Raw genomic sequence first — 25000 nt, 5'->3', positions numbered from 1 at the left:
AGGTGAAAGGCGTTTGGAAGATGACCGGCATTATATTGATCTGAGGGCCGGCAGTCCACCAAGAAGAACCGCACCTATTGAAAAGTATCAACAAATATCAGATATGCTCGTACTTCAAACATCTTTCCAAAACTTCCATTTACCAAAATAAATCTCTCATGGATCACTAATGAAAAAAAGTCATCCTTTACCTGTTCAATGTCGTCACCAGCAACTTGCAACATATCACAAGTATCGATTATCTCCTCTGCACTGACAGGCAAGCAAAGCGCCTGTGAAAGGGGGAGATCACCCACTCTATTGCACACTTCCCCATGGCCCATGTACACAGAACCAAATATTGCTGTTGTGAAATCCTGAAAAGAGAGGAGGACATTTTTCTAACTAATAGTACAATAATACAAGATGTTCATGATATGAAACAAATTAATGAATACCATAGTCACATGAAAAGAAAATCAAACCCTATAAATAAGTAAAACAAATAATCCTGTGCTATAAATATCAACATTACATCAAACATACACAAACTACAACACATCAACCACAGAGGTCCGCACTCTATCCCTTATTTCAATTACTTACTTTCCTGAAGGTGTGCGGAGTCTTAATTATATAATATCTGGCCAAGGAGCAGAAGTCCGACACGTCATCAACACTGAGTCCACCGGGGATGCCACTCAACATGGTTATTATTTGATCACGCGTCTCGCTTTTCATCTCCAAAACCTGGTCCCTGAAGAGGTAATGTTCAATTTTAAGACTGATAGACAGAGAGAAAGAAGTGGAAAGAATGAGCAAAAGGAAAGAGAGGATAAAAATGAGTGACTTTTTTTTCCTAATGTAAAGAAGAAAAAACAGAATTAACAAAGAAAAAAGTTAACAATAATAAAAAAAAAGATAGTTAGAAAGGGAAAAGCTGACAGAAACAAATCCACAACAACATATCCACATAGCATAAGAAACTCTAAAACCCCGTAAGATATTCTACTGCAGATGCCTCACCTCGCATTGACTAAAATGACTAGAGCAAGGAAGAGGATGAAGAATGGGTCTCTCTCCTGGAAGTAGATGTCCCACACCGCCATCGTGGCATCCAGACTACACACTGAGGAGAACAGACTCCGCATCTGAGGGAAAGAGGGAGGTGGGGGGGAGTCCATGATTAGTCCAGCTTGGTAAGAGTTTGCATCGAATTAGATAGTGACTGAAATCCAGCTCCATTTCTCTGTTTAACATTCACCTTTTGTCTTTTCTTTCATATTTCACACACTGCAAAACTTGTCAAACTTCATTTGAGTCAATGCTAACAATGTACCTTTACAATAACAGACTGAGATAATAGCTCAAGGACTTTTTAAACCACTTACCCACGAGGTGGCATAGAGGTCTGGGGTGATCTTGCGCGAGTCAAGGAACGTGGACAGCTCTGGGTCATGGTAGAGGAGGATCAACCGAAGCAAGTGGTATACAGAGCCACCCAGGCCGGATTCCCTTGGAGGAAAATAATAATAAGGCGATAATAATAACACTAACAATAATAAAATTAATAACCATGATAACTAATAAAATACCAATCATCTTTCTTTCTGACCACTAGCTAAAAGTGTACTTTATTCCAGCATATTAAGAAGTTTCTTGATTTCAAGCTTCATTTATTACCATAGAATTATATTTCTTGTCAAAAGAAAATATTCAAAGCAAAATTCTGAATTTCCAAAACCTAAAAAAAAAATCACAAAGACTGATTAATAACAATAATAACAATGATGACGATTGTGTTGATATTGGTGATGGTGATGATGATGATGATGATGATGATGATGATGATGATGATGATGGTGGTGATGATGGTGGTGGTGGTGATGATGGTGGTGGTGGTGGTGGTGGTGATGATGATGATGGTGGTGGTGGTGGTGGTGGTGATGGTGGTGGTGGTGATGGTGGTTTGGTGGTGGTGGTGATGATGGTGGTGGTGGTGATGATGGTGGTGGTGGTGATGGTGGTAGTGGTGATGGTGGTGGTGGTGATGGGGATGATGGTGATGATGATGGTGGTGGTGATGATGGTGGTGGTGATGATGGTGATGGTGGTGGTGATGATGATAGTGATGTTGATGGTGGTGAGGTTGGTGATGGTGATGGTAATGGTGATAGTGATGGTGGTGATGGTGGTGGTGTTGATTGTGGTGGTGAGAGTGGTAGTGGTGGTGATGGTGGTGGTTGTGATTGTGATGGTGGTGGTGGTGACTGTGGTAGTGGTGGTGGTGGTGATAGGGGTGGTGGTAACAATGGTGGTGATGGTGGTGGTGGTGGTGGTGATGGTGGTGATGGTGGTGATGGTGGTGGTGGTGATGGTGGTGGTGACAGTGGTGGCAGTTGTTATGGTGGTGGTGACAGTGGTGGCAGTTGTTATGGTGGTGGTGACAGTGGTGGATGTTGTGGTGGTGGTGACGGTGGTGGTGACAGTGGCGGTTGTTGTGGTGGTGGTGACAGTAGCAGTTGTTAAGGTGGTGGTGGTGGTGGTGGTGGTGGTGGTGGTGGTGGTGGTGGTGGTGGTGGTGGTGGTGGTGATGGTGATGGTGATGGTGACGGTGGCAGTGGTGACGGTGACGGTGGCAGTGGTGGTGGTGCGGTGGCGGTGGTGGTGATAAAGATGATGATAAAAAAAATAGAGAAATAAACTTTCTCATATATACTTTTACATACCTTGGTATATATTTTTCTAAAATTTCCTCAAAGCATACATATATGTGGTCTCTAGGCATCTTTGCAGCCAGGAGCGGCAACACAATGTCGCCCCAGAGCTGAGATGTGTCATATTTCAAGTGTCGTGTTTTGCAGTAGTGCGTAAATATAGACTCCACATCGCACACAATAGATACCTTGTCTTCTTCCTCATTTCCTAATTTATCTGGTGAAAAACATATAAAGCAAATCATAAAATCAAAATCCAAAAATTAAATATTATAGGAGAAAATCATAAAATTGAGAAAAAAGAATTGTATACACAAACATTTTCACAATAATCAATCAGTGCAGTTATTACTCACCCACAAGCGATTTGACGTCTGCTCTAACAACACTCTGGTCTTGTAAATCAAATATTTCATCAAATTGTGCAAAGTTGCTGAATTTATTGCCTCCCCCCAAACATATATACCAGATCTGCAATAAAAAGGAAGAAAAAATCCAGTGTGCGAAAATTTTGTGATGAAAAAAAAATATATATGGATATAAAAAAAGTATCATTATAGAAAAACAACAAAGAAATGTGAGCAGATACATACCAATAAATGATAGTAATTAATAAAAGTTCACCCCAAATTACTATTTCAAAAAACAAGGAAACTCAATAAATGAAGAGAAAAAAGGAAAAATTATATAAAGCCAAAAACTTGGCATACCTCAGCTCGGTGTTCCTCTGGCAAAATCCGACCTCTTGTGATACCTATGAGTTCATGGTCATCAGCGCCCTCATGTAGCGCCGATTCTAAGGCTAGTAGCCTGAGGTATAAGAGAAAGAGAAAAACATATATAGGGCAAATCAGTTTTCCATAATTGTTGATCAATATGTTTCTGTATTAGCAATGTTTTTCTTCAATGGTAAAGGCAGTTTTCTTTGCACAAAATGTTTTATTTATCATTTTCTGAATCTTGTGATGACAAGTTTTGGTAAATTTGGAAATGATGTCCAACACCAAAATCCAGATGAACCCCACATTTTTCATATAGCTAGTTTGACAATTTTCCTGATTTCTAGTTAAGTTTTCTAACTTTCAATGGTACGAGAGTTGTATATACTTAAACATCATTATATTACCCAAAATATCAACAATTCTCATTTCAATGCCTTGGCATTTTTCTCACTAACTTTAAACACTGAAAACAATATCTGCAATGTATAAACAGTCCATTTACAAAGTTATCAAACAAAAAGCTGTATTTCTTATGACAAAAGTAAATACCATCAAAGCGGGCAACTCAATAATTCAAAATTGACCAATGAGTATTTATGACCATGAAAATATCCCATTTTTCTATTTTGTACACATTTGGTACAACCAAAGGTTAATGTTATTGAGAGCAACTCACAGAGGTAGAGGGAAAAAAACATTGCCATCTTATAGACCATAAGAAATAAAGTCATAACCAATCAGGCACAGCTACTGTGGCTGTAAATTTACCGCGAAATGACAAAAATATCCACAGTATATCACTGCTCAAAGATTTCGTCCACAACACACAGCCAGTTCTTAATGTCGCATTTTCTATAATTTGACAGTGCTAATAAAGGGAGTTACAGAGGGGATTGCCCTGACTGTCTAGGGAATAAATAGCAGGTAGGAAATGTTAGGTTTGGATTTTTGGTTTGCATAATACCCTGGTTTTGGAACTTTGTCTCTGGAGGGTGAGATACTTTCGGTAACAAATATCTAACCAATAATAACAACCGTGAAAATTTTGAATTAATTTCCATATTTTGCAAACTAAGACTGCATACTTCAGTATTCTTTTCAGTTGGAAATAAAGACAGAATTTCTAACATTATGAAGTATCTTGTCATACAAGGAGACCAAAGACGCTTCACTTTTTACTTCATAAAAATGAATCCCATCTGGGTACCTCTCTCCCCGGAAATTCCCTCAAAACAACCCAGGTGCCTCTGACTAGTTCCTAATCATCCCACATGAACAGCATACACTGAGGACTGCCTACATCCCAAGGCAAAAGCCTTGCATCTTTATGTTCTTTTCCCAGGATGCCTGCTACATTTTATGGGTTTCCTTAAAAATAAAACTTGATGACCTATGTTTTTGGGGGAATAAATCAGACAGAAAACAAAATAACAGAAATAATTTTGTTTCATATTTTGGCAGAATACTCTACTAACAAAGAACATAACAAAATTACCCATAAGGAATGATATATATAATATAATAGACAGTTGTAAGGTATAATGGGAATAGATTGCTTCTTAATATGTAATGATAATACAAGCCAACAAAATGTTTTCCCCCACATATCTATATAAAGATATAAAAAGACATAAAAGGAAAAAATAAATATAAAGTATGAAAGAAATCTTATAAATATACTCATACCTATCATTTCAACCTTACATATCCCACACCTCTTGTATCAATCTCAAGTATAGCGATCATAATACTTCAAGTCTCCCTAAGTAAATAAAAGCGATCACAGAAAAATAATAAAACCAAGATACATATTGTCTTTCTTGACCTACAAGTGAAAGTTTCCCCGTCTACGTATTCACTATGTCAAAGTACACTCAATGACCTATAATATATTCCGATTCCTGGCGCTACAATTGTCCAATCCTCACATCCATCTTCCACGTATCTGTTAATTTTCGTAATTAAAGTGTTAGATATTTGAGATCCATCACCAGAAGAAACCTGTCAGCTCTGAGGCTGTTAAGATACTGCAATTCGCGGCCGACGCCTTGTCTCACGCCCATTACAAGTTCGCCGGCGGCCTTTCTTAGGGCTTAATTCCCCGACTATAGTGGATAAAGCGTGATAAAAGCGACGGAAATACGTAAATTCGCCTCACCAGGTACTGTCTTCATCATCAAGAGACATGACTGATCTCACACTGTTGCCAATCCCTTGCGTGTGCGGGGAATCTTGGTATCTATTTGTTTACATGTCTCTTTATGAGGTTATTTTGACATAGTGAATGATCTTATGACTGAAGGATTTTCCGATTTGGGATGTTTTGAAATTCTACAGTATCTTTAATGGTTACTGAAATGGAGAAGGGTCATAAAAGCAAAACTTTGCAGCAATCGGTAACATCAACTTAAATAGCAGTAGTAATTCGATCAGTCCCTTGATTACAAATAACATGTGCCATCCAACAATATTCCATCCATTCATCATAAAATAGATAGTCCTAGAAGATGGCGACGCTTTCTCAACAAAATCACATATCTAATGAAAGGCTATAGTTTCCCCTCATATGTGGCAATAGTGGGAATACTTCTATTGTTTACGTGTAGATGGCAGCACCTTCCTGCTGACTGTCAACTTGTCCGATTCCTTTCCCCTTGATCCCACTTGACATTTGTCAGAGAGTATAATTAATATAATCATCATCTTTGGAATGTTGTAGCAGCGCGATTCCTCAGCCACTTACGGCTTAAAGGAACTTCAAAACGTATTGGATATATCTTCCCGATTGTCAACTTGTCCGATTTTTCGATAACAGATGATGGATTACATGTTAGATTGGACTCTTTTAAAATATGTATACATAGGACTTCCTCTCTATATCCCTTTGTGTTCTTCATTGTGTGTTTTGGGGTTTATACCGTGTTTCCGCTTGAAGAATATTTTGTCGGGTGAGGGGGGAGGGGGGCAGAATATGTTGAGCGGTTACGTCAGAAGTAATATTAAAAGAAACGGATTACATGTGAAATTTTGAAATACAACTCGAAATTAGTAACACTACTATTCTTTCACTGTCATTATGCGTATTGTTGATTTCATTACTGAATTATTCTATTCTAATAAAACAACAATACATCAACCGATGTGGCGCTGTTATGACAATTTCCACATCTATGCTATCTAATCTGCTGCACGTTCACCCTCAACAGGAAAGAATGTTTACGGATAAAAATAATGATAAGGCATCGCTTCCCGAATTCAAAATAGAGAAAGAATACGCTTTCTCCCCTCCAGCGCCCGTGAACAAACGATGTCCTCTTGATAGGTTACGTGCCGTAGCAAGGATAAAAGCGCTTTAGGATCACCTTTGTCATCACGTGCTTTTGTGATTGCTGGCCGGCGGGAGAATATCAAACATGCTACGTGGGCGGATTGGGAATAAGAGGGGCGGGGGAAGGAGGGAGGGAGAGGGAGTGGGAGAGAGAGAGAGGGAGTGGGAGAGAGAGAGAGAGGGATTGGGAGAAAGAGAGAGAGGGAGTGGGAGAGGGGGGGAGTGGGAGTGGGAGAGAGAGAGAGAGGGGGGAGCGGGAGTGGGAGAGAGAGAGGGGGGTGGGAGTGGGAGAGAGAGAGGGGGGGAGTGGGAGTGGGAGAGGGAGAGAGAGAGAGGGAGTGGGAGTGGGAGAGAGGGAGAGGTAGTGGGAGAGAGGGAGAGGGAGTGGTAGTGGGAGAGAGGGAGAGAGAGAGAGAGAGAGAGAGAGAGAGAGGGAGTGCGGGAGTGGGAGAGAGAGAGAGAGAGAGAGGGAGTGGGAGTGGGAGAGAGAGAGAGAGAGAGGGAGTGGGAATGGGAGAGAGAGAGGGAGTGGGAGAGAGAGAGAGAGAGAGGGAGAGAGAGAAACAAACAAAGATAGGAGGGTTACATTATTATGCCCCAGCACGATATCTGTTCATCAATTATAGATTCCTTTGGCGTACCTGTTGTTGTTATACACTGACAGACAAGAATTTAAGGGAGGAATGTAAATGTCCGTAGATACGGGATGAGGAACTAGTCTCATGGCGGGAGGCGAGTGCCACTGTAGGTTACGGCGGTGTGAGGTGTGCCGCTCGTGGACAGTACATACCCCCGGCAGAATGATTAATACCAGTAGCAGACACGTTTCGAATCATGTTTGATGCTTTTATGTTCAATTCAAAGTGTGTGGTTGAACCCTTTGGTGTTATATTTCCAATGTAAACGTGTCTAACTTTTTTTATACACTGCTTTCAAAATAAACAAGTAAAAACTTCATTTGACATTTTATTTTTGTATAATTTTACTGCATGAATGTTACTGAACCATGAGGATGAAAGGTGAAAAAGGTCTAGTACCGAATGTACATTAACTATTGCTTCTATATCTCGCAAAATAGGTATACATAGTGCGCCAAGAAATGCCTGTACTGTAAGCTCTTTCCCCATTTTTCTACAATACGGTGGTCTTTATCTTGTTTTTTCTACACTTGTATGATTTCCTTCTATAACCTAATCCTCTAATCTGGAAACATGGCAGCTTATAAGGTTTGGTAAACGGATTACTCTACACCCGTAGGAAAGAGTATACGGGTTAGTGTATATTTTTTAAAAATCGGCAGTGATTCTCAAATAGGCCGGCGTGTTACAGTTCACAATTATTTGATCACTATTTGTATCTCGACATGTCAAAATTCAATTCCCACCATGTAAACTATGTGAAAATTGAACATTAATTTTCGTTTTATTTCCAACGTCAAGACATATATACACACATGTATTGGATAAATAATTTCGCTAGTGGTGGAGCCCACTTTCTACCCTATTTGGAGTGTTATACTGGACAGCATGAGGAGCGTTGCAACCCGAGACTGAAGCATTACATCGTGTGCCCTCGTGCATATTTCGCTTTTAGCCAGCCAATATGGACATCAATAATATAGATGTCACCGGTAGACTTCAAAATTGCATACCTCTTTGTTAAAGAACTTTTAATGTTTGCTGAAAGGTGACATTTGTTCCTAGCGATACCGCAAATGGGTTGACTTACTGAATAGTACCTGGTCATCATTTGCTGGTGTTAAAACCTTAGCAGTGCTTGTGAAGTCGTACTTGTACATTCATAGGGTTCAATTTGCCTCCTAAAATGTACTTAATGAAGAGCATAGAAGTAGTAGGAGTCTTGTAGTGGTTGTCGCACACACTACCAAGTTGTAAACAATGTTGTTTCATGGAAACATTATCAACACACAAATACATGTTACACAAGAAAATGACCATAATTTAATTACCTAAGCCTTTCCACCAAGTAGCATGCCTAGTACGTTATTAACTGATTTTTTGATTGACTATTGAAATGTATATTTATGACTAAGGTTTGATGGATATCTTATGAAACAAGTGTAAAGTTTACAACACAAATACTTACGATGGAAAAATCATGAATATGCAAGTCACATGGAAAAATATTTATTTGATGTTTAACTATTTTTTTCTTTTCTCTTTTCTTTTTTTTAAGCTAAAAACATTGAACAAGTTAGTGATGACTGTACACAGGTTGACACCTTGGTCAATACATTATGATCAATTAATGTATGACAGGTTGATGACTTAAAATACTATTCAGATATGTTGCATGGTCAACCATCATCAGCCACTCAAAGAAAGTTTACATCTGGAGGAACATGATGGACACCTACACATGGAATCTCACCAGACTAAATATAAAAAAAATATATATATAAGCAAATTACATATGGAGAGATATTTAGATCAAAATGCACTTTTATATTAAGAGCTGTAGCTGCTACTTTTCTAAATACAGGAAATACATACATATGGGGATCTTGCAAAATATTAAATGAATTGATATGAACTAAGATTCCCACACACATTTTATTACAAGATACATTCTCTAAACATGAAATGAAAATCCTGTAACAACAGCTGATATCCTCAAATATCAACACTAATTCAAGCAGAGTAAATTTAATTCTCTTTCAGTTCCCTGTAAATTATCCAAATGATATTAAACAAGACAAGATAATATAAATGTAATATATATGTTATTACAATTACAATGTTAACAGGGATATTGTATTTTAAACTTCTCAACTAAATTCAATACAGTGCCCATTTTAAAATCAATTCCTTACATTCATAACATCAAGCATATTCAAACATATATGAGAAAGTAAATGTTAACCTTCTGAAATAATTTTCATTGGTCAAAAGATGCAAGACGATTTTTTTTCTTTTTCTTTTTTCTGAAGACTCTTTGATTGGAAAACAAGTCTATAAAGGAATAAAAAGAAATCATCCATCCACTGTGGAATATTTATTTGTACAGAAAAGTTATAGAATACATTAGCATTGGAGCTGATCACATTAATGATAAAGTTATATAAAAAAAAAGCTCGTTCATTTTATTCTCATTTCTGCAAACTTATATAAATATAAAATCATAAAATAATATTCCTTGACACATATAAGGTAACCTATCTAGGTGGAGCAGCGATGGTAAGGGTCTATGCTCAACAACATACTCATTTTAAAATATATATTACGGCCTAGTACTTTGAGGAGGGGAAGGGGGAGGTAATGCAGAGTATTATTTTAACAAGTACGGAGGAGTGATCTTTCGATAGCAGCAACCTTCCTAAGCAAGGGCAGCCTGTGTTGTATGTGAAGTAACTGAATAATACAAAAGCAATTCCTTTACATATACTCCCAAGAAATATTGGTATATCCACAAATACTCAGGTTAGTTTTCCTTTTTATTTCTCATTTCCTTTTCCTTTTTAGTATAATTCTGTCATGTGACACAAGTCAGAACTGACCAACACACATTAATGTATTTATATAATTTATCTATACAACATGTACATGGCGTTCACGACCGATAGAGCTCCTTTTTTTTTTTTTTACTTATAATATTACACTAACAATGATTCCTGCTTATGATTGGGACTGGTTACGAAATAATAGTGACTATGTAACGACTTAAAATCACTCATACTCTTAAGGTAGAATGTACGAAGTTCACAAGTATTTTAAAGAGACGCTGCTACAGTCCTCCACTTCTGCACCATTAACGGAAATGTAAAAAACTAAGAAAGCAACATGGTCCACTGCTTTTAAGACTGAGTGCCTGAATTTCGAAAGAAAGGGAAGAAAAAATGCACAAAAACCAATGATACTGATGATCGTGGTAAGAAAATTATTAAGAAACTAATGCTTGGTTAGCTATCTTTTCATATCATTGTTACAAGAAAATTAAATAATGACCAATATCATCTTTACTCCTAACTCCTCTGCTTTTCCTCACTGCAGATATCAATCATGTCAAATCAAAATTACACAATACGAGTAGATACATCCCAAATTGGGTACTTTGACAGAAAAAAAAAGAAAAAAAAAGAAAAAAAAGAAAAAAGAAAAAAGAAGAAGGAAAATTACCATTGTGAGAAGAGCATTGTATTTCAATAAATAATTCTTGCTACATTGGGAATTGAAGAATAAAAGACTAAAGTAGTGGTTATATAGCACCACCTAGAAGATAGATCAGGACACAAGAGGCTGAGAGAAATAGTGAAAGTGAAGAAGCGTGGGGAGGGGGAATGGGGGGATGAAGGGGAAGGGAGGAATCGAGGGATGGAAGGGGCGCAGGGGGGGGAGAGAGAGAGAGAGAGAGAGAGAGAGAGAGAAAATATGGGTTCATCAAATGGTCTTTTCCTTTGATAATAAGAAAAATTTTGGTGATGGCTAAAACTCTCCTGGATCTGGCTTACGGATGCTGACTTGTGCATGCTACGGATGCTACGGTCTGCCTACGATGCCGCAAACAATGGTGTCATGGCTGTGGAAGCAGAAAAATTGGTATTAGCAGTTTCCAGGGAGTGTAAAATTGACCTAAAGTAAATAAATAAAATTCTAAAGAGTCGGCCAAATACAAAGGGAATTAAATAATAGGGTGGGGCGGAAGCGGGGTGGAGTGAAAGGGTGTTCATCATATAATAAATTGGTAGTAGCTTATTATCAGGAACTTGTATTTCAAATAAAATTGAGCCACAATAAGTAATATCAATAAGGGGAATGTACAAATACAAAAACAAAAAACAACAAAAAAAAAAAAACAATGAGAGAGATTAGTTGAGGAACAGAAACAGTCGGAGAGAGGGGACTGAGGAAGGGAATGGGAAAAGGGAGAAAAGGGGAAAAGGGCGAGTGTGGCAGGGAGAAAGGATGTATACGATAGTCAAGAAAAAAGGAATGGTGGAAGGAAGGATAGAGGAGGTGGTATGACGAAACAGGAAGGTAAGAAGGGAGAGGGTGAGGGAGTGAGAAAGTGAGGAAGAAAGAGGAAAAAGGAAGAAAGAGAGAAAGAAAGAAGAGATAGAGGAGAGAGGAAGAAGGAAGAAAATGAGGAGAGGCAAAGGAAGAAAGAGTGGATGTATGAGGAAGAAAGAAAGAGAGAAGAGACAAAGAAGGAAGAAAGAGGAGGAACAAGGAATAAGAAAGAGAGGGGAGACAAAGAAAGAAGAAAGAGAGGGGAGACAAAGAAGGAACAAAGAGAGGAGGGACAAAGAAGGAACAAAGAGAGGAGGGACAAAGAAGGAACAAAGAGAGGAGGGACAAAGAAGGAACAAAGAAGGAACAAAGAGAGGAGGGACAAAGAAGGAAAAAAGAGAGGAGGGACAAAGAAGGAAAAAAGAGAGGAGGGACAAAGAAGGAAAAAAGAGAGGAGGAACAAAGAAGGAAAAAAGAGGAGGGACAAAAAGGAAAATAGAGAGGAGGGACAAAAAGGAAAAAATAGAGGAGGGACAAAAAGGAAAAAAGAGAGGAGGGACAAAGAAGGAAAAAAGAGAGGAGGAACAAAGAAGGAAAAAAGAGAGGAGGAACAAAGAAGGAAAAAAGAGAGGAGGGACAAAGAAGGAAAAAAGAGAGGAGGGACAAAGAAAGAGAGGAAGGACAGGAAAATGAGGATGAAGGACTTGGGAATGAGTGGAGACAGGAAAAATGAAGAAAGAGGAGAGATGACAGGGGAAAGAAAGAGAGGGAAAGAAGGAGGAAGGAATGGAGGAAGACTGAACAAGGGCTGAGAGGGAGGGAGGGGGAGGGGCATGAAAGGAGTTAGGGAAAAACATAGAAGGGGAAAGGGGGGGGGGGGGGGGGAGAGTGAGTCAAATGTCTACTTACTGAATGAAGCTTTCATCAGAACTTGACAGAAAGTTCCAAATATTAAAATGCAGTCAAATTAAATATCAGAATTATGTCCAACTTCACCAAATGACATATCAGTCTTAAATCAGCTGTCATTAATTAATAAAAAAAATAATCTTGCAAAAGCTGTAGCATTGTTATAAAATGACACAAGGGCAATGTGTGTTAACCACGCCAGATCATTAAGTGAATCTCTTCTGTATCAAATAACTAAAAATGCTATACCAGAGAAAATGAAAATCTCTCTTCATCAGACGTCACACAGGTAAACCCAATGCCGCCAGGGATGGCCTGTGTGTGCATGCCATGCCTACTGTGAGCTTAGTTTGTTACTTGTATTTACACACAGATGGCTTCACAAGTGCCTAGTCACTAAGGAGACAATTATTAATCCTACCTATTTCACCTGTACCCTCTTCTCAACTTTTTTTTTAGAGACATTCTATTTGATATTGTTATTATTATTAAAATCCAAGATTTATAATAATAATAATAATAATAATAATAATAATAATAATATACACATTAATAGTATAAGGAAAAAATTTCTTTGTGAAAACTCAAGGAAGGGAGAGATTCAGTAGGTCTACTAATTGACTCCTTCATAGCTGACCACTTGTGGAGCCATCTGTGTAAATACATTTTACAGACTGTAACTTTGTAAAACTTAAATATCCAGCGGCAATGTGTTAACATATAAATAGCTTCTATGGATAAGTATATGTATGTGTATATACATATATACATATGTATACATATAGGCATGTACGTGCGCACGCGCACACACACGCACGCACACAAACACGGAGTGAGTGTGTGTGATGGAGTGAATGAGTGAGTGTGTGATGGAGTGAGTGAGTGAGTGTGTGATGGAGTGAGTGAGTGAGTGAGTGAGTGAGTGTGATGGAGTGAGTGAGTGAGTGTGTGATGGAGTGAGTGAGTGAGTGAGTGTGTGATGGAGTGAGTGAGTGAGTGTGTGTGTGATGGAGTGAGTGAGTGTGTGATGGAGTGAGTGAGTGAGTGAGTGAGTGTGTGATGGAGTGAGTGAGTGAGTGAGTGTGTGATGGAGTGAGTGAGTGAGTGAGTGTGTGATGGAGTGAGTGAGTGAGTGAGTGTGTGATGGAGTGAGTGAGTGAGTGAGTGTGTGATGGAGTGAGTGAGTGTGTGATGGAGTGAGTGAGTGAGTGAGTGTGTGATGGAGTGAGTGAGTGAGTGAGTGTGTGATGGAGTGAGTGAGTGAGTGAGTGAGTGAGTGTGTGGAGTGAGTGAGTGAGTGAGTGAGTGAGTGTGTGATGGAGTGAGTGAGTGAGTGTGATTGAGTGAGTGAGTAAGTGTGATGGAGTGAGTGAGTGAGTGAGTGTGATGGAGTGAGTGAGTGTGATGGAGTGAGTGAGTGTGTGATGGAGTGAGTGAGTGTGTGATGGAGTGAGTGAGTGTGTGATGGAGTGAGTGAATGAGTGTGAAATGGAGTGAGTGAGTGAGTGTGAGATGGAGTGAGTGAGTGAGTGGAAGATGGAGTGAGTGAGTGAGTGGAAGATGGAGTGAGTGTGTGTGTGATGGAGTGATGGAGTGAGTGAGTGAGTGTGTGATGGAGTGAGTGAGTGAGTGAGTGTGTGATGGAGTGAGTGAGTGAGTGTGTGATGGAGTGAGTGAGTGAGTGTGTGATAAGTGAGTGAGTGAGTGTGTGTGTGTGCGTGTGAGAGAGAGAATCTTAAGTAGCTTAAAATACTTTAAAAGCTAAGCTAAACCAACTGCCAACACTCAACAGAAAAAGAAAAGGCATAATGTTACAAGCCTTTCTTCATTTTTGTTTACTAAATATTAATCAAAATGATAAAAATAATAATCATAAAACACATGTCATAAACCAAAATATAAAAGGTACCTCACATGTTATCTTCACTTTTTATGAGGAATTCGTATATAATTGTACAGACCATTGGGTAGTCGTTACAGCACTTCAACAAACATTCAGATCCTTTTAACAACAGTGAAATCAAATATTCATGTTCTTTATTTTGGTTCACCCTTAAAGTTCCAAGCAACTTACCAGGTGTGTAATGTACACTCACAATACACAATCAAAATAACAAATTCACTGCTAATCATTCTGCCTGATTGACTTGCCTCCACAATCTATTGAAGGGAATCTAGCACAAATGTAATCTGCATCAGTCTAGTGATAGCATGTCACAAAAGGCTTGAAATTAAAGCAAGACAGTAAGAATAAACAGTCAGAGAGAAAAAAAAATATTTACCTGGATATACAATGCACTATCTCAGATGGACGATTTGTCTTGGTATCTTTTAGAACAACTGGGAATGTCTGCCACACTTTGTTTCTCTCTTTTTCTATTCATCATCATTATAGTTTAAGGATCTACCAACTCTTAATGTTCTTAATGGTGTTCAATATTGTTTAAATCACACACACACAAAATTGGTACATTTTAAAACCTTAAATTAGTGATGTGAAAACCAACTGCTATAAACACCCATGTGCAAGTGAACTGTTGTAAACATGTGCATAACATGTGTGTGTGTGATCACAATAAGAACCTGTGCTTTTTATGTGATGACTAAGAACTGTCCTTGCAGTCGGGAAATACAAACAGCATAATGTCCTTCTCCTACTATTCAGCTCATTTAACACTGAGACAGGTCATCCTTTTTTTTTTCTACTTTTTGGGATGGCAAAGTTGTGTTTGTTTTATGGTTTTCTTTTTTTGTATATAAATTTTTACCGTAATTACAATTACTATTGTCTTTTTAATAGTGAATGAGACTCCACTTCTTTTGAAGCTGTATTACTTACCAGAAGACTATAACAGCAGCACCTTTTTTTCTCAGCCAATGGCTAGAAAAAATAAGGCCATTTATATTAGACCATTTTCTGAAAAGGTAAGAGAGAAGCCTTGGATTATTATATTTTTTGTCTGTGTTCTCTACCATGCAAACACCAACTACGTCAAAACTACAAAAAAAAAGATGTAGTGAAAAACGAAAAAGGGGAAAAAGAAAAGGAAAAGAAAAAAAATCAAACATAACTGGTAAAACTAAAAACTTGCATGTTCCTGTAACTTTACAGGTCCACACAGAGACAGTGTCCAGATTAAGTGACATTTTCCTTGTGTTCTTGTGCTATGTATAATAATGGAGTCTCACTCAGCAAAAACCGCATCTTGAAGATAAAACAGCGGTGATAAGCATACAAGGCTCTTTTTCTAATTCGGTCAACTAAAGGCCAAACTGAATATGACCTGCCTCTTAAAGATAGCACCATGTCCTGGCCCCAAACAACCACAAAGAAGCGGAAATTCTCACTAGTCCCACACGGTCTCACGGATATAAAAAAAAATAAAAAAAGGGGGGGAGGGGGAACAAAACAAGCAGGATCTGTTTTCTTCTTTTTTTTATGGTTTGTTTAAACTAAAAGCTCTATGACATACTGCCAGAGGTTATCTATTCTTTTTCTTTATTTTTGAAAGGTATTTCTATAGAAAGAAATCAAATTTTGTCACAAAGCCATTCATTGCTACAAGAAACTGTCAAGAGTTAATTTAATTTATTATTTTTCATTCCCTGTCTTTTACTCCTTAGATTTCAATGCCTCAAACTAACTGGCAGAACATCAAATCATATTCAAGCAGAAATTTCGTGGAAATACCTCACCATGCAGTTGTCCACATACCTGTTAGAGCCTCTGATGCAAAATATTTAACATCTGTATCTGCATCATCATTGAGTCTGTCCAATACGGGTTTAACTTGTGAGTGGAGGGCACTGAAATGCAAGTTATCATGTGATTAGAGTACTAGAATACCTGGTTCTTTTTTTCCATCTAATGCATACCTTCAACACTTTAAGACTGGTCTGCCTTTGAATTACTTTTATGTGTATAATCTGATGGATTGGCATTCTCAAATTATTACTATAGGACATGATTCATCATAATTGCTTCCACATCAGTCAAAATCAAATATCAGAACACCAAATATGAATCCTAGATCAAACATATTTTAAAAAGATATAACTTCAAATAAATATATGGAATCTTACTCTTTTTCCACATGGGGACCAATAATCTGTAGAGTTTTTGCCACATTAAACCGGACATTCGGAACGTTATCATTTGCCATAGAGAGGACTGTGGGCAACAGAGTCTTGGTCGTCACATCCTTTCCACACACTTCACCAACAACCTGCAGAAGAGGATCTTAAGTTTTTTGGAGAGCTTCAGCAAACAAAAACAAAAATATTCATCTGTTTTGAAGATACAATTTTATAATCATCATCAGTATCTTCAATAATCTTTAAAAGCTGAGAGCAAATAATGTACAATCACTGGATGACTCACACAACATGTCAAACTATTTCTCCAATAAAGAGAACATTTTACAACACAGACTCACGTTGATACAAGCAAGACAGGTCATACGATGAAGGTAGTTGCCGTCCCGTGACATGGCATTAATCTTGGGCAATACATTCTGGGAGGCCCACTCGGAACCAAATTTCTCCACAAGCTTTCTTAGGTTGTTAGTAGCAGCCTCACGGATAGCATATACTGGGATAGAAAAAGGAATGGGATCAACATTAACAATGTCAGGATAAGGATGGCAGCAAGCTTAATCTTGAATCAAGAGAACTTGCTTTTTATGATTTAGAGTGTCTGCATTCTTTTTTGTCTAGATCAAGAATATTCCAATAGGTATGATCTACCACCTAGATATAAAAATCCCAAAATTCTCATAAAATATAAATATCAGAAGTGATTAGATGCAAGAAAAAGGCATCTTCAGAAAGCTTAAAAAATTAAATGTATATAGAAAAGGCTATCTACCATAAAAAAATCTCCACTTAGAACTTCTGCATTTTTACTTTATATTCTCTTCAAAAAATGTTGGACTGTCTGCAAAACATATATCATTGTGTAACAATGTTACAATCACATATACAATAAGAACTCTCACAACCTCACACTCAACTTATCCCTATCATGACAGGGCCAGAATTTTCTGTGACATAATAATTAAGCAACAGTAAAGCCTTTCTGGCTGGGCATGTGCTATGTACAGCCACTTGCCCGCTAGAGTGAGTTATAACTGTATGTCACATGTCATTACGGCTATAGGTGTGCCCGTCACTGTGACTAACCTTTACTGTTTACTGCAACTAACAGGAGTAGTAATACACAAAATAATTCTTCTCTAACACTCCCCACCCCAAGTCAGTCAATTTCTAAAGCTAAGATCTGATGATACTCAAAATCCAATCAGTCAAGGGATACAAGCTCCATAGCTTAGAACAATGGGTAAGCTTAATAAATCCTAAGGACAGTTAAAGCTACATCATAAGCATCAAACTTTTTTCTTTTCTTTTAACAGATATTATACATCTAAAAACATCATATAGATTATATAAGCTCAACTGACTGATCACAGACATGAGAAGAACATCTTACCATGATCCACTAGCCAGGTCATGCACAGTTTGGAGAGGGATTGGTTGAAAAATTCGACCCCAAGTTGACCAGCAAGAAGGGGCATATATTCAATAATGGCCAGGCGCACACGCCACTTAGTGTCCTCCGCTAACTCTACAATGGCTGGCAACAATGATTGTGACAGCTGAAAGTAAATTCATACATTTAATAACAGCAGCAATTAATCAAAACTTGATAATACATAAAATAATTTATAAAAGAACATCCAAATTTATTGCTAGTTTGTCAGAAATCATTACTCTAAAAACTGTATTCATCCAATACTCACACTTAAAAGGAACAGACATATACACTAGCAAGTTATGTAAGTATCCACACATGACCATAGAGGTAAATCACTAATAATAATCACAAACCTGCTGAATTCCAATGACTTCATTGACACAGTCGAGATTAGAGATAATGTTAAGTCTGACTTCTGGACATTCATCCTTCAGCTGTGACAGGAATAGCGGAAGAAGGTGGTTGACTGTGTTCTCTTTCCCTAGGATGGGTGACAGGCCCATGATAACACCCGCTAGTGCACTCTTTACATGTTGGTTACCATCTGTTACTAGTTCCTGTTAAAGGATGTACAGTAAGAAAGTCTGATAATCTTAGTTTATGAATAAAATACCATACTAATATAATAATAATAAAAACAATACAATTATCACAAACTTCTCTGAAAAAAAAAAATAAATAAAAAAATAAAAAACTTTCAGCTATCCTTGCTTAGCAATCTTTCAGTTATTCTGTATTGTACTTTTTAATTCTAGACAGAATAATGTACTGAACCAAATATTTTGTAAACTCATGTTACTAACCTTTACACACGGTAAAACATTGTTCATGATAACATTTTCCTGCACACTTGGATCCACATTCTGGCAGAAATCTTTGACTTTTCCAGCAGCTGCTGCACGTACCTATAAAAAGAAAACAATGGGCATACACAGCTGATTCCTATCAAGTCTGTAAGTGTTCAATAATCCTTTGTTTCTTTAAAAGAAAAGTTGAATGTAGAGACATATTTACACATCTATATCATCATTAATCAAATGCGTTCAACTTTCATTTAGCATGAAAATATAATAAAAGATTACTCAATAACACTGATAACCTGTGATAAGTCAACTTCCTCAACTAAACCAATCTATACACAAGGAACTGAAGACATTCTTTCTTACTTCAGCCTCAACATCCTTCAACAGACTTTGGAACGCTGGCACAAGATCTGTTTTGGTGATTTCAGGCCCCACTGCCTTCTGGAGGTCAATGAAGCGGTCTGCCACCATGTAGCGAACCCTCCATGACTTGTCTTCTGCAGCCTGGCGAAGTGTTGGCATCACCAGCATTTCAGTGTCCTCCTGCTGTAGAAGCCCAGCCATGCTTACGCATGCCTCCACCGCCAAAAGCCGCACTGAATCCTGCCAGAGTTGAGGGGTACTCTTTAGGGTGTGTATGCATGACTCAAGTTCTTGTTTCAGAAACATGATCATGATACATTGTCTAAAACACCAATTTTGGCAAGGTGAAAGGGCAAACAAAAAATAATGGAAGTTATCAAGTATACCCGCCCTTGGTATGATCAAAACAAGAAGGTAAATTCATCCAAGAATCTTGAAAGTGGTAAGGTTAGTCTCAGCAATCTTAGTTTTGTGGCTGTTACAAAAAGCACAAATAAAAGAATATAATAAAATAAATAAAACAATAAGCACCAACCTGTTCATCCTGGGCAAGTGCAACAAACATGGGGATAAGGTCTGTCTTCAAATATTCCACTTCTACAACCTTTGCGAATTCACCCAATTTGGCTGCTGCAGCACGTCGTACCATGGGTGTGTCATCTTGACACAGAGAACGGAAATGTGATCGCAATTCAGCTGTGGGATTAGAAGAGAACACAATAATGAAAAGCTTATCTATCAACTAAAAGCCTAAAGAAAGGCCATATAAAAAACTGAACATAAATATTCACAATAGTTTTTTCTGCGAATTTATTTTCTTACCTTTTGTTGCCACAGACAGTCTTGGATAACATACTGAGAAAAGTCCACAGGCAGATGTGCGTGATGTGAACCAGTCTCCAACAGCCAGTCGCTTCACCAGAGGGACAAAGTGTGACTCCAAATCTTCTGTGTTGTGTTCCTCACAAATCCTTCTAAGCGAATCAACAGCTTTATCTCGTACAACGGTTTCTTCAACTGTAGCCAGGGATTCCAGAGGGGGCTGAAAATAAATAATTGCTAAATACAACAAAATACTACACCATGTTTCCTATACATCAATTATAAAGCCAATCAGTATACACTAATCATAATGTCAATCAGAACATGTGACTCTGGGCTGGAAAAGAAATATTTCTTTCTGGGACTGTATAGAAAAATATTGAAAAATTTCTGCACCATGAGGAAGAGAGTGTAACACATCTAGACTATTTACAAATAGTATAGAAATGTGTGTGTGTATACCTGAGTATTCATTCTTGACAATTTGTCAATGTATCCCTAATGGTAAAAAAAAAAATATATATATATCACTGTTAATGAACTGCATATTCTATTTTTTTATATTTCGGGGAATAAAAACATTTTCTGAGACCGATGGTACTGTGGTCCAATACTTTTTCCAGCCCGGATGTGATCTTTCAACCATCTCCCATCTTTGACATGCTCTTAAAATCATACTCACCAGGAGACAATGTACGTATTCTGGCCCTCCAACCAGTGGGGTGAAAGTGCCGAGCTGTTCTGCAAGTGCGAGCAACACTTCATCTTCATCATAGATTGTGTCAGTCAAGAAGGGGATCAATTCACTGCGAGTTCGCTCCACACCCAGTGCAAGAGCAATTGTGGAAAGCTTTTTGATGGAATTCAGCCGTAACTAGAATGGAAACAAATAGTTAATAAACTGGTTAAGACTAAACTATCACAAAAAATGCAATTACAATACAAGTTTCTGATTGTACATAAAAAAAAAAAAAAAAAAAATCCTATACAATTATACTGAATGATCAAGTTGATTCAATGGTAACCAAGAACAATTACACTTGTCTAAATAAAATCACTGGTATAATTCTGCTGAAATTTCTATCACATTTATCAACCTCTCTCATGTCCAGTCATCATCAACAAAACCGTTTCACACTGGGAATCTAAATCTAATATATAGAAAACTTAGATATTGAAGAAAATCTTGCCAACCAAGCCATTTTTCTTCACCTAAAACTAAGAACTGCTTAGTTTCAATTTCAAGCCAACGCTTACAAAATATTGTTAAATCTATTTTATCAAATTGACAAAACATCATGACAGAAAAAGTATTCATGGTAGAATTCATAGTTACAAGATTTAAAATTGGTTAGTTCAATCAACTTCTTAATTTTCAATGTCTATAACTCCTGTCAAATATGTACTGTTCCCTTTCCGACAATAATCATGTGTACAGGCAAGAAAGTGAAAGTAAAAATAATTTTTTATATCTTAGAAACATCCAACTAATTCAAATATCATCATCAAATCACGAATCATATTTTCCAAAACGTAATCCAATTGTCAAAAATATTGAAAGCTATAACAAATTACAAAGATACACCTTGCTCCCTTTCCCCAAAAATAATCTTGGAATAAAAAGATAATAACCATAAGACTACAAGAAATACGATTCTTTCTAAACAGATATATAGATAAACTGACAAATTAAATAGACATACAGACAGATAGTTGATGAACACTGCAACCCAGCACAGGATTAGTTATCATTTCTCTTATCAGTGACTGCTTAATCTTACACCTTACACCTTGATGTAACCTTGGGAAAATCCAAAGACATTTCCAAAACTGAAGCGAGAATTTTTTCCAGAACTATTATTTACTCAGTACCTACATTATTCCTTATAATGTCCTATACAATCTCAAGAAATGTTTAAAAATAATAAGAGTAGACAAATCACAGCACAAAAGCTAAAACAAAATATTTACTAGACTTTGACCTAAATTCCTCATTCATGCCAGAACTCCATTTCAACCTTCTTATATTCTTATACTGTGTAAGGCTGTTTTTGTTTCATCTAAAGCCACTATCAGTAGGATATTGCCCTTTTATGCAACTGTATCCATTTCCCTAAAATTTCCCTCTCCTTAGTCAGGTAACTGAAGACTTCATAGACTTAAAATACATATGATTTACAGGCTTACAGTTGCCATTCATTATGTAATTGTTTGTGTTTTCTTCCCAAACTATTATAACAACTATGGGACTGAAAGTTATTGTCTTTAAAATAAAAATTTTAATGGAACAAAATTTTAAATATGGACTCTAGTTCAATGATCTATCACAATACTAATGATCTGTCAAGTACTAAAAACAACTGGTAATATTTAGTTTCACAATGCCATCCAACCTTGCAATTATTTTTCATTGTTTCCTTTATTCAGTGTAATATGAGTGATTTGTAGTGGTTTTCCATCACAAGTGATACAAGATTAAGTATTGGTGACAGCACTCCTCTGAGATGTCCTAATACTCCTACCACACCTGGGAATCCACAAACATTACCATATGAGCCAAAAACCTTCCTAACAAGGGGGCACCAGACCCAACCCAATCACTGTGCAGTTATCATGTAAACAATGACATGCATTGCAAAACTTCCTAATCATCCCTGTAGATGAAAAGTTATCTTGTTTTCTGTAATTTCTTTACATTACATGGAGAGTTTACCCAGTACCATGTGGCTTTGTAAAACAAACTATAGTATACAATATCTCTGTTCTGCTAATTATAGAATCTCTTGCTTATGATATAGATTACATTATGGTCCTGTAATGGAAAAATCTGGGTCAAGGGCCGGATGATGTGAAAATGCCATCATTAGACAAAATGGCTGTGGGTCAGGTAACATGAACTTGCCATCATGAGTAAATGCCAAGGTGATGGAAAAGACTCACCATGAGTTCACAAACCTCTTAGAGGGTGATTAGTCTCATTTGGCATTTATAAATGGGCTTTAGCATTGTTCCCATCAATAAGTGAATCTGGAATGTAAGGTACGTAAGCCGTGACTGAAAGACGACAATTTCCATGCTGCACACCGTATTCCTGGCCACTGTGACCAGTGGCAGAGGTTGTATAATGGAAAATTGAAAATTATGAAAAAATAAGATATGACACAAATAACCTAATGTTCCATACTTTTTCTTTCTTGCGATGAGTTATTTACTACAGAGATATGATATGGTCTGTACAAGGAAAATAAGCTATTACCATTTGGATAAAGCACATCAAAAAACAAATATGGATATTGGAAAATGGCAAAAAAGCTAGTTTAAAAAAGTTTATGCAAAATATTTTTGCAAAGGGGAGGCACAGAATCTTGTCACTACTCATAAGTATTTCACATACACCCGGCCTACGCACCACACACCCAGGATACTGGCTACTTACATAACCCACTGCCCATATATTCAGCACTGTCATTTCAGTGACACAACTGGATCCAGCGGGTTAATGCATTTTCATAATGATCTGCTTATGTTTTATTAACAAATTTCATCAGGCCCACCTATCTTAAGATTACTGACATTCCTGAATAACTTTTAATCTCATAAATCACATAATGATCATCAGTCTGAATAAAAATCTTGCAAACAGTAGTATCAATGTGGAAAATATGGTTTAATTTACTATTTATCATATATGATATGAATCTTTGAAACTTAAAATATAGCCAAATTGAGAATAGCTATCAATACACAAAAATACACTTATAAGAGTCATGGAATAAAGTATAATCTAAGTCTTTAAAATCTAATCCCCTTTTGTGACAAGATATAAAGGGAAGCAACTTTATATTCTACAAAGATTTTGCTCGTCTTATTTCAAAATATAAGCAAAGTAAAATGAAAAATTAAAGTGCTACATAAATTGTACATATGAATAAAAAGCACATATCTATATGCTTCTTCCATGCTTTAACTGTCATTTTGCCATTCAATCAATAGTGTGCTTCCAAGGTATATATTTCTGCATGAGCTAATCTGTCATGAGTCTTGGTTGCAAGTGATTCACTTTAAATACTGAACACTAACAAACTGGTGAAGGTTGCTACTAAAGACTTAAGTATATATAAGTTTTATAAACAACTATTTCTCTGAGCATATTAAATGTCATTTTCCCAAGCAAATCTCTTCAGTTTTAAAACATGATATCGAGTCAATATGCAAGACAATAAAAAGAAACGGTTAACTCCTTTGATCCAAGCAACATGACCATCACATCATGAAAAAATTTAGCTTGAGGGGCAGGTCGCATGAACATGCCATCATGGGAAAAAATTGTCACAGGCCAGGAGATGCATACTTGAGGGATAGCCAGGGTGACAGAAGACTTACCATGAGTGCACAAACCTCTTGGAGGGTGATTAGAAACATTCAACATTTAGAAAGGGGCTTTTGCACGATTCCCATCGACAAACAAGTGTGGAATGTAATGTTCCTAAGCCATGACTTGAAGAGTGCTGGCTCCAGGGAGAATGCCATTTCCATGCTCAGCATCCTATTCCTGGCCAAAGCGACAGATGTTGTATTCCAGAAAATTGAATACTAAAAGAAAAAGAAAAAACCTAAAATGACACAAAATAACAAAATGTTACATTTATTTACTTGGGTGTGAGCATGGAAAACTGTCTATTGCTATCTGGATGAAGCAAATCAAGACAAATATGGACACTTGTAAGTGGCAAAAAACTGAAAACGTTTATGCAAAGGGGAGGCACGTAATCTTGTCACCAGACACAGAGTGGCCGATTACATGAACGTAATGCCCATATTTTAGTTATGCTGGATTATGCAAGGGCAAACTGAAGA

General features: G+C 37.3%; 2 protein-coding genes across 7 annotated transcripts in view; both read right to left on the bottom strand.

Moving 5' to 3' along the window:
• TBC1D23 (TBC1 domain family member 23) overlaps window positions 1-5726 on the bottom strand; it is a 20233-nt gene extending 14507 nt beyond the window's left edge. Inside the window, exons 1-9 of one of the 3 annotated variants that reach the window (XM_027372680.2) lie at window positions 5577-5726; window positions 3407-3506; window positions 3053-3167; window positions 2709-2913; window positions 1371-1494; window positions 1006-1130; window positions 586-736; window positions 192-356; window positions 1-74 (exon numbers count right to left, since the gene is read on the bottom strand). The exon at window positions 1-74 is cut by the window's left edge and continues 13 nt beyond it. In XM_027372680.2, coding sequence (XP_027228481.1) covers window positions 1-74; window positions 192-356; window positions 586-736; window positions 1006-1130; window positions 1371-1494; window positions 2709-2913; window positions 3053-3167; window positions 3407-3506; window positions 5577-5605 — 1088 coding nt within the window. In that variant the 5' untranslated portion in view covers window positions 5606-5726. Of the gene's footprint in view, window positions 75-191; window positions 357-585; window positions 737-1005; window positions 1131-1370; window positions 1495-2708; window positions 2914-3052; window positions 3168-3406; window positions 3507-5346; window positions 5463-5576 lie in introns of those variants that run through there. The other 2 variants (XM_027372683.2, XM_027372682.2) reach the window with 2 other exon arrangements.
• Window positions 5727-9746: 4020 nt separating this feature from the next.
• Window positions 9747-25000, bottom strand: part of Pp2A-29B (Protein phosphatase PP2A regulatory subunit A) — a 17272-nt gene continuing 2018 nt past the window's right edge. The window contains exons 2-13 of one of the 4 annotated variants that reach the window (XR_003477117.2): window positions 20826-21017; window positions 20144-20363; window positions 19857-20017; window positions 19322-19582; window positions 18959-19060; window positions 18509-18712; window positions 18111-18276; window positions 17059-17213; window positions 16706-16848; window positions 16338-16429; window positions 15462-15539; window positions 9747-11282 (exon numbers count right to left, since the gene is read on the bottom strand). Coding sequence is in view for 2 of the 4 variants with exons in the window: in XM_027372678.2 (XP_027228479.1) it covers window positions 11254-11282; window positions 16338-16429; window positions 16706-16848; window positions 17059-17213; window positions 18111-18276; window positions 18509-18712; window positions 18959-19060; window positions 19322-19582; window positions 19857-20017; window positions 20144-20363; window positions 20826-21017 (1725 nt within the window). In the remaining 2 variants the exon portion in view is untranslated. The remainder of the gene's footprint in view (window positions 11283-15461; window positions 15540-16337; window positions 16430-16705; window positions 16849-17058; window positions 17214-18110; window positions 18277-18508; window positions 18713-18958; window positions 19061-19321; window positions 19583-19856; window positions 20018-20143; window positions 20364-20825; window positions 21018-25000) is intronic. The other 3 variants (XR_011399584.1, XM_027372678.2, XM_027372679.2) reach the window with 3 other exon arrangements.

Source organism: Penaeus vannamei, chromosome 25 (assembly GCF_042767895.1).
Source record: "Penaeus vannamei isolate JL-2024 chromosome 25, ASM4276789v1, whole genome shotgun sequence".
Lineage (NCBI taxonomy): Eukaryota > Metazoa > Arthropoda > Malacostraca > Decapoda > Penaeidae > Penaeus > Penaeus vannamei.
This window is presented reverse-complemented; position numbering and strand designations above follow the sequence as displayed.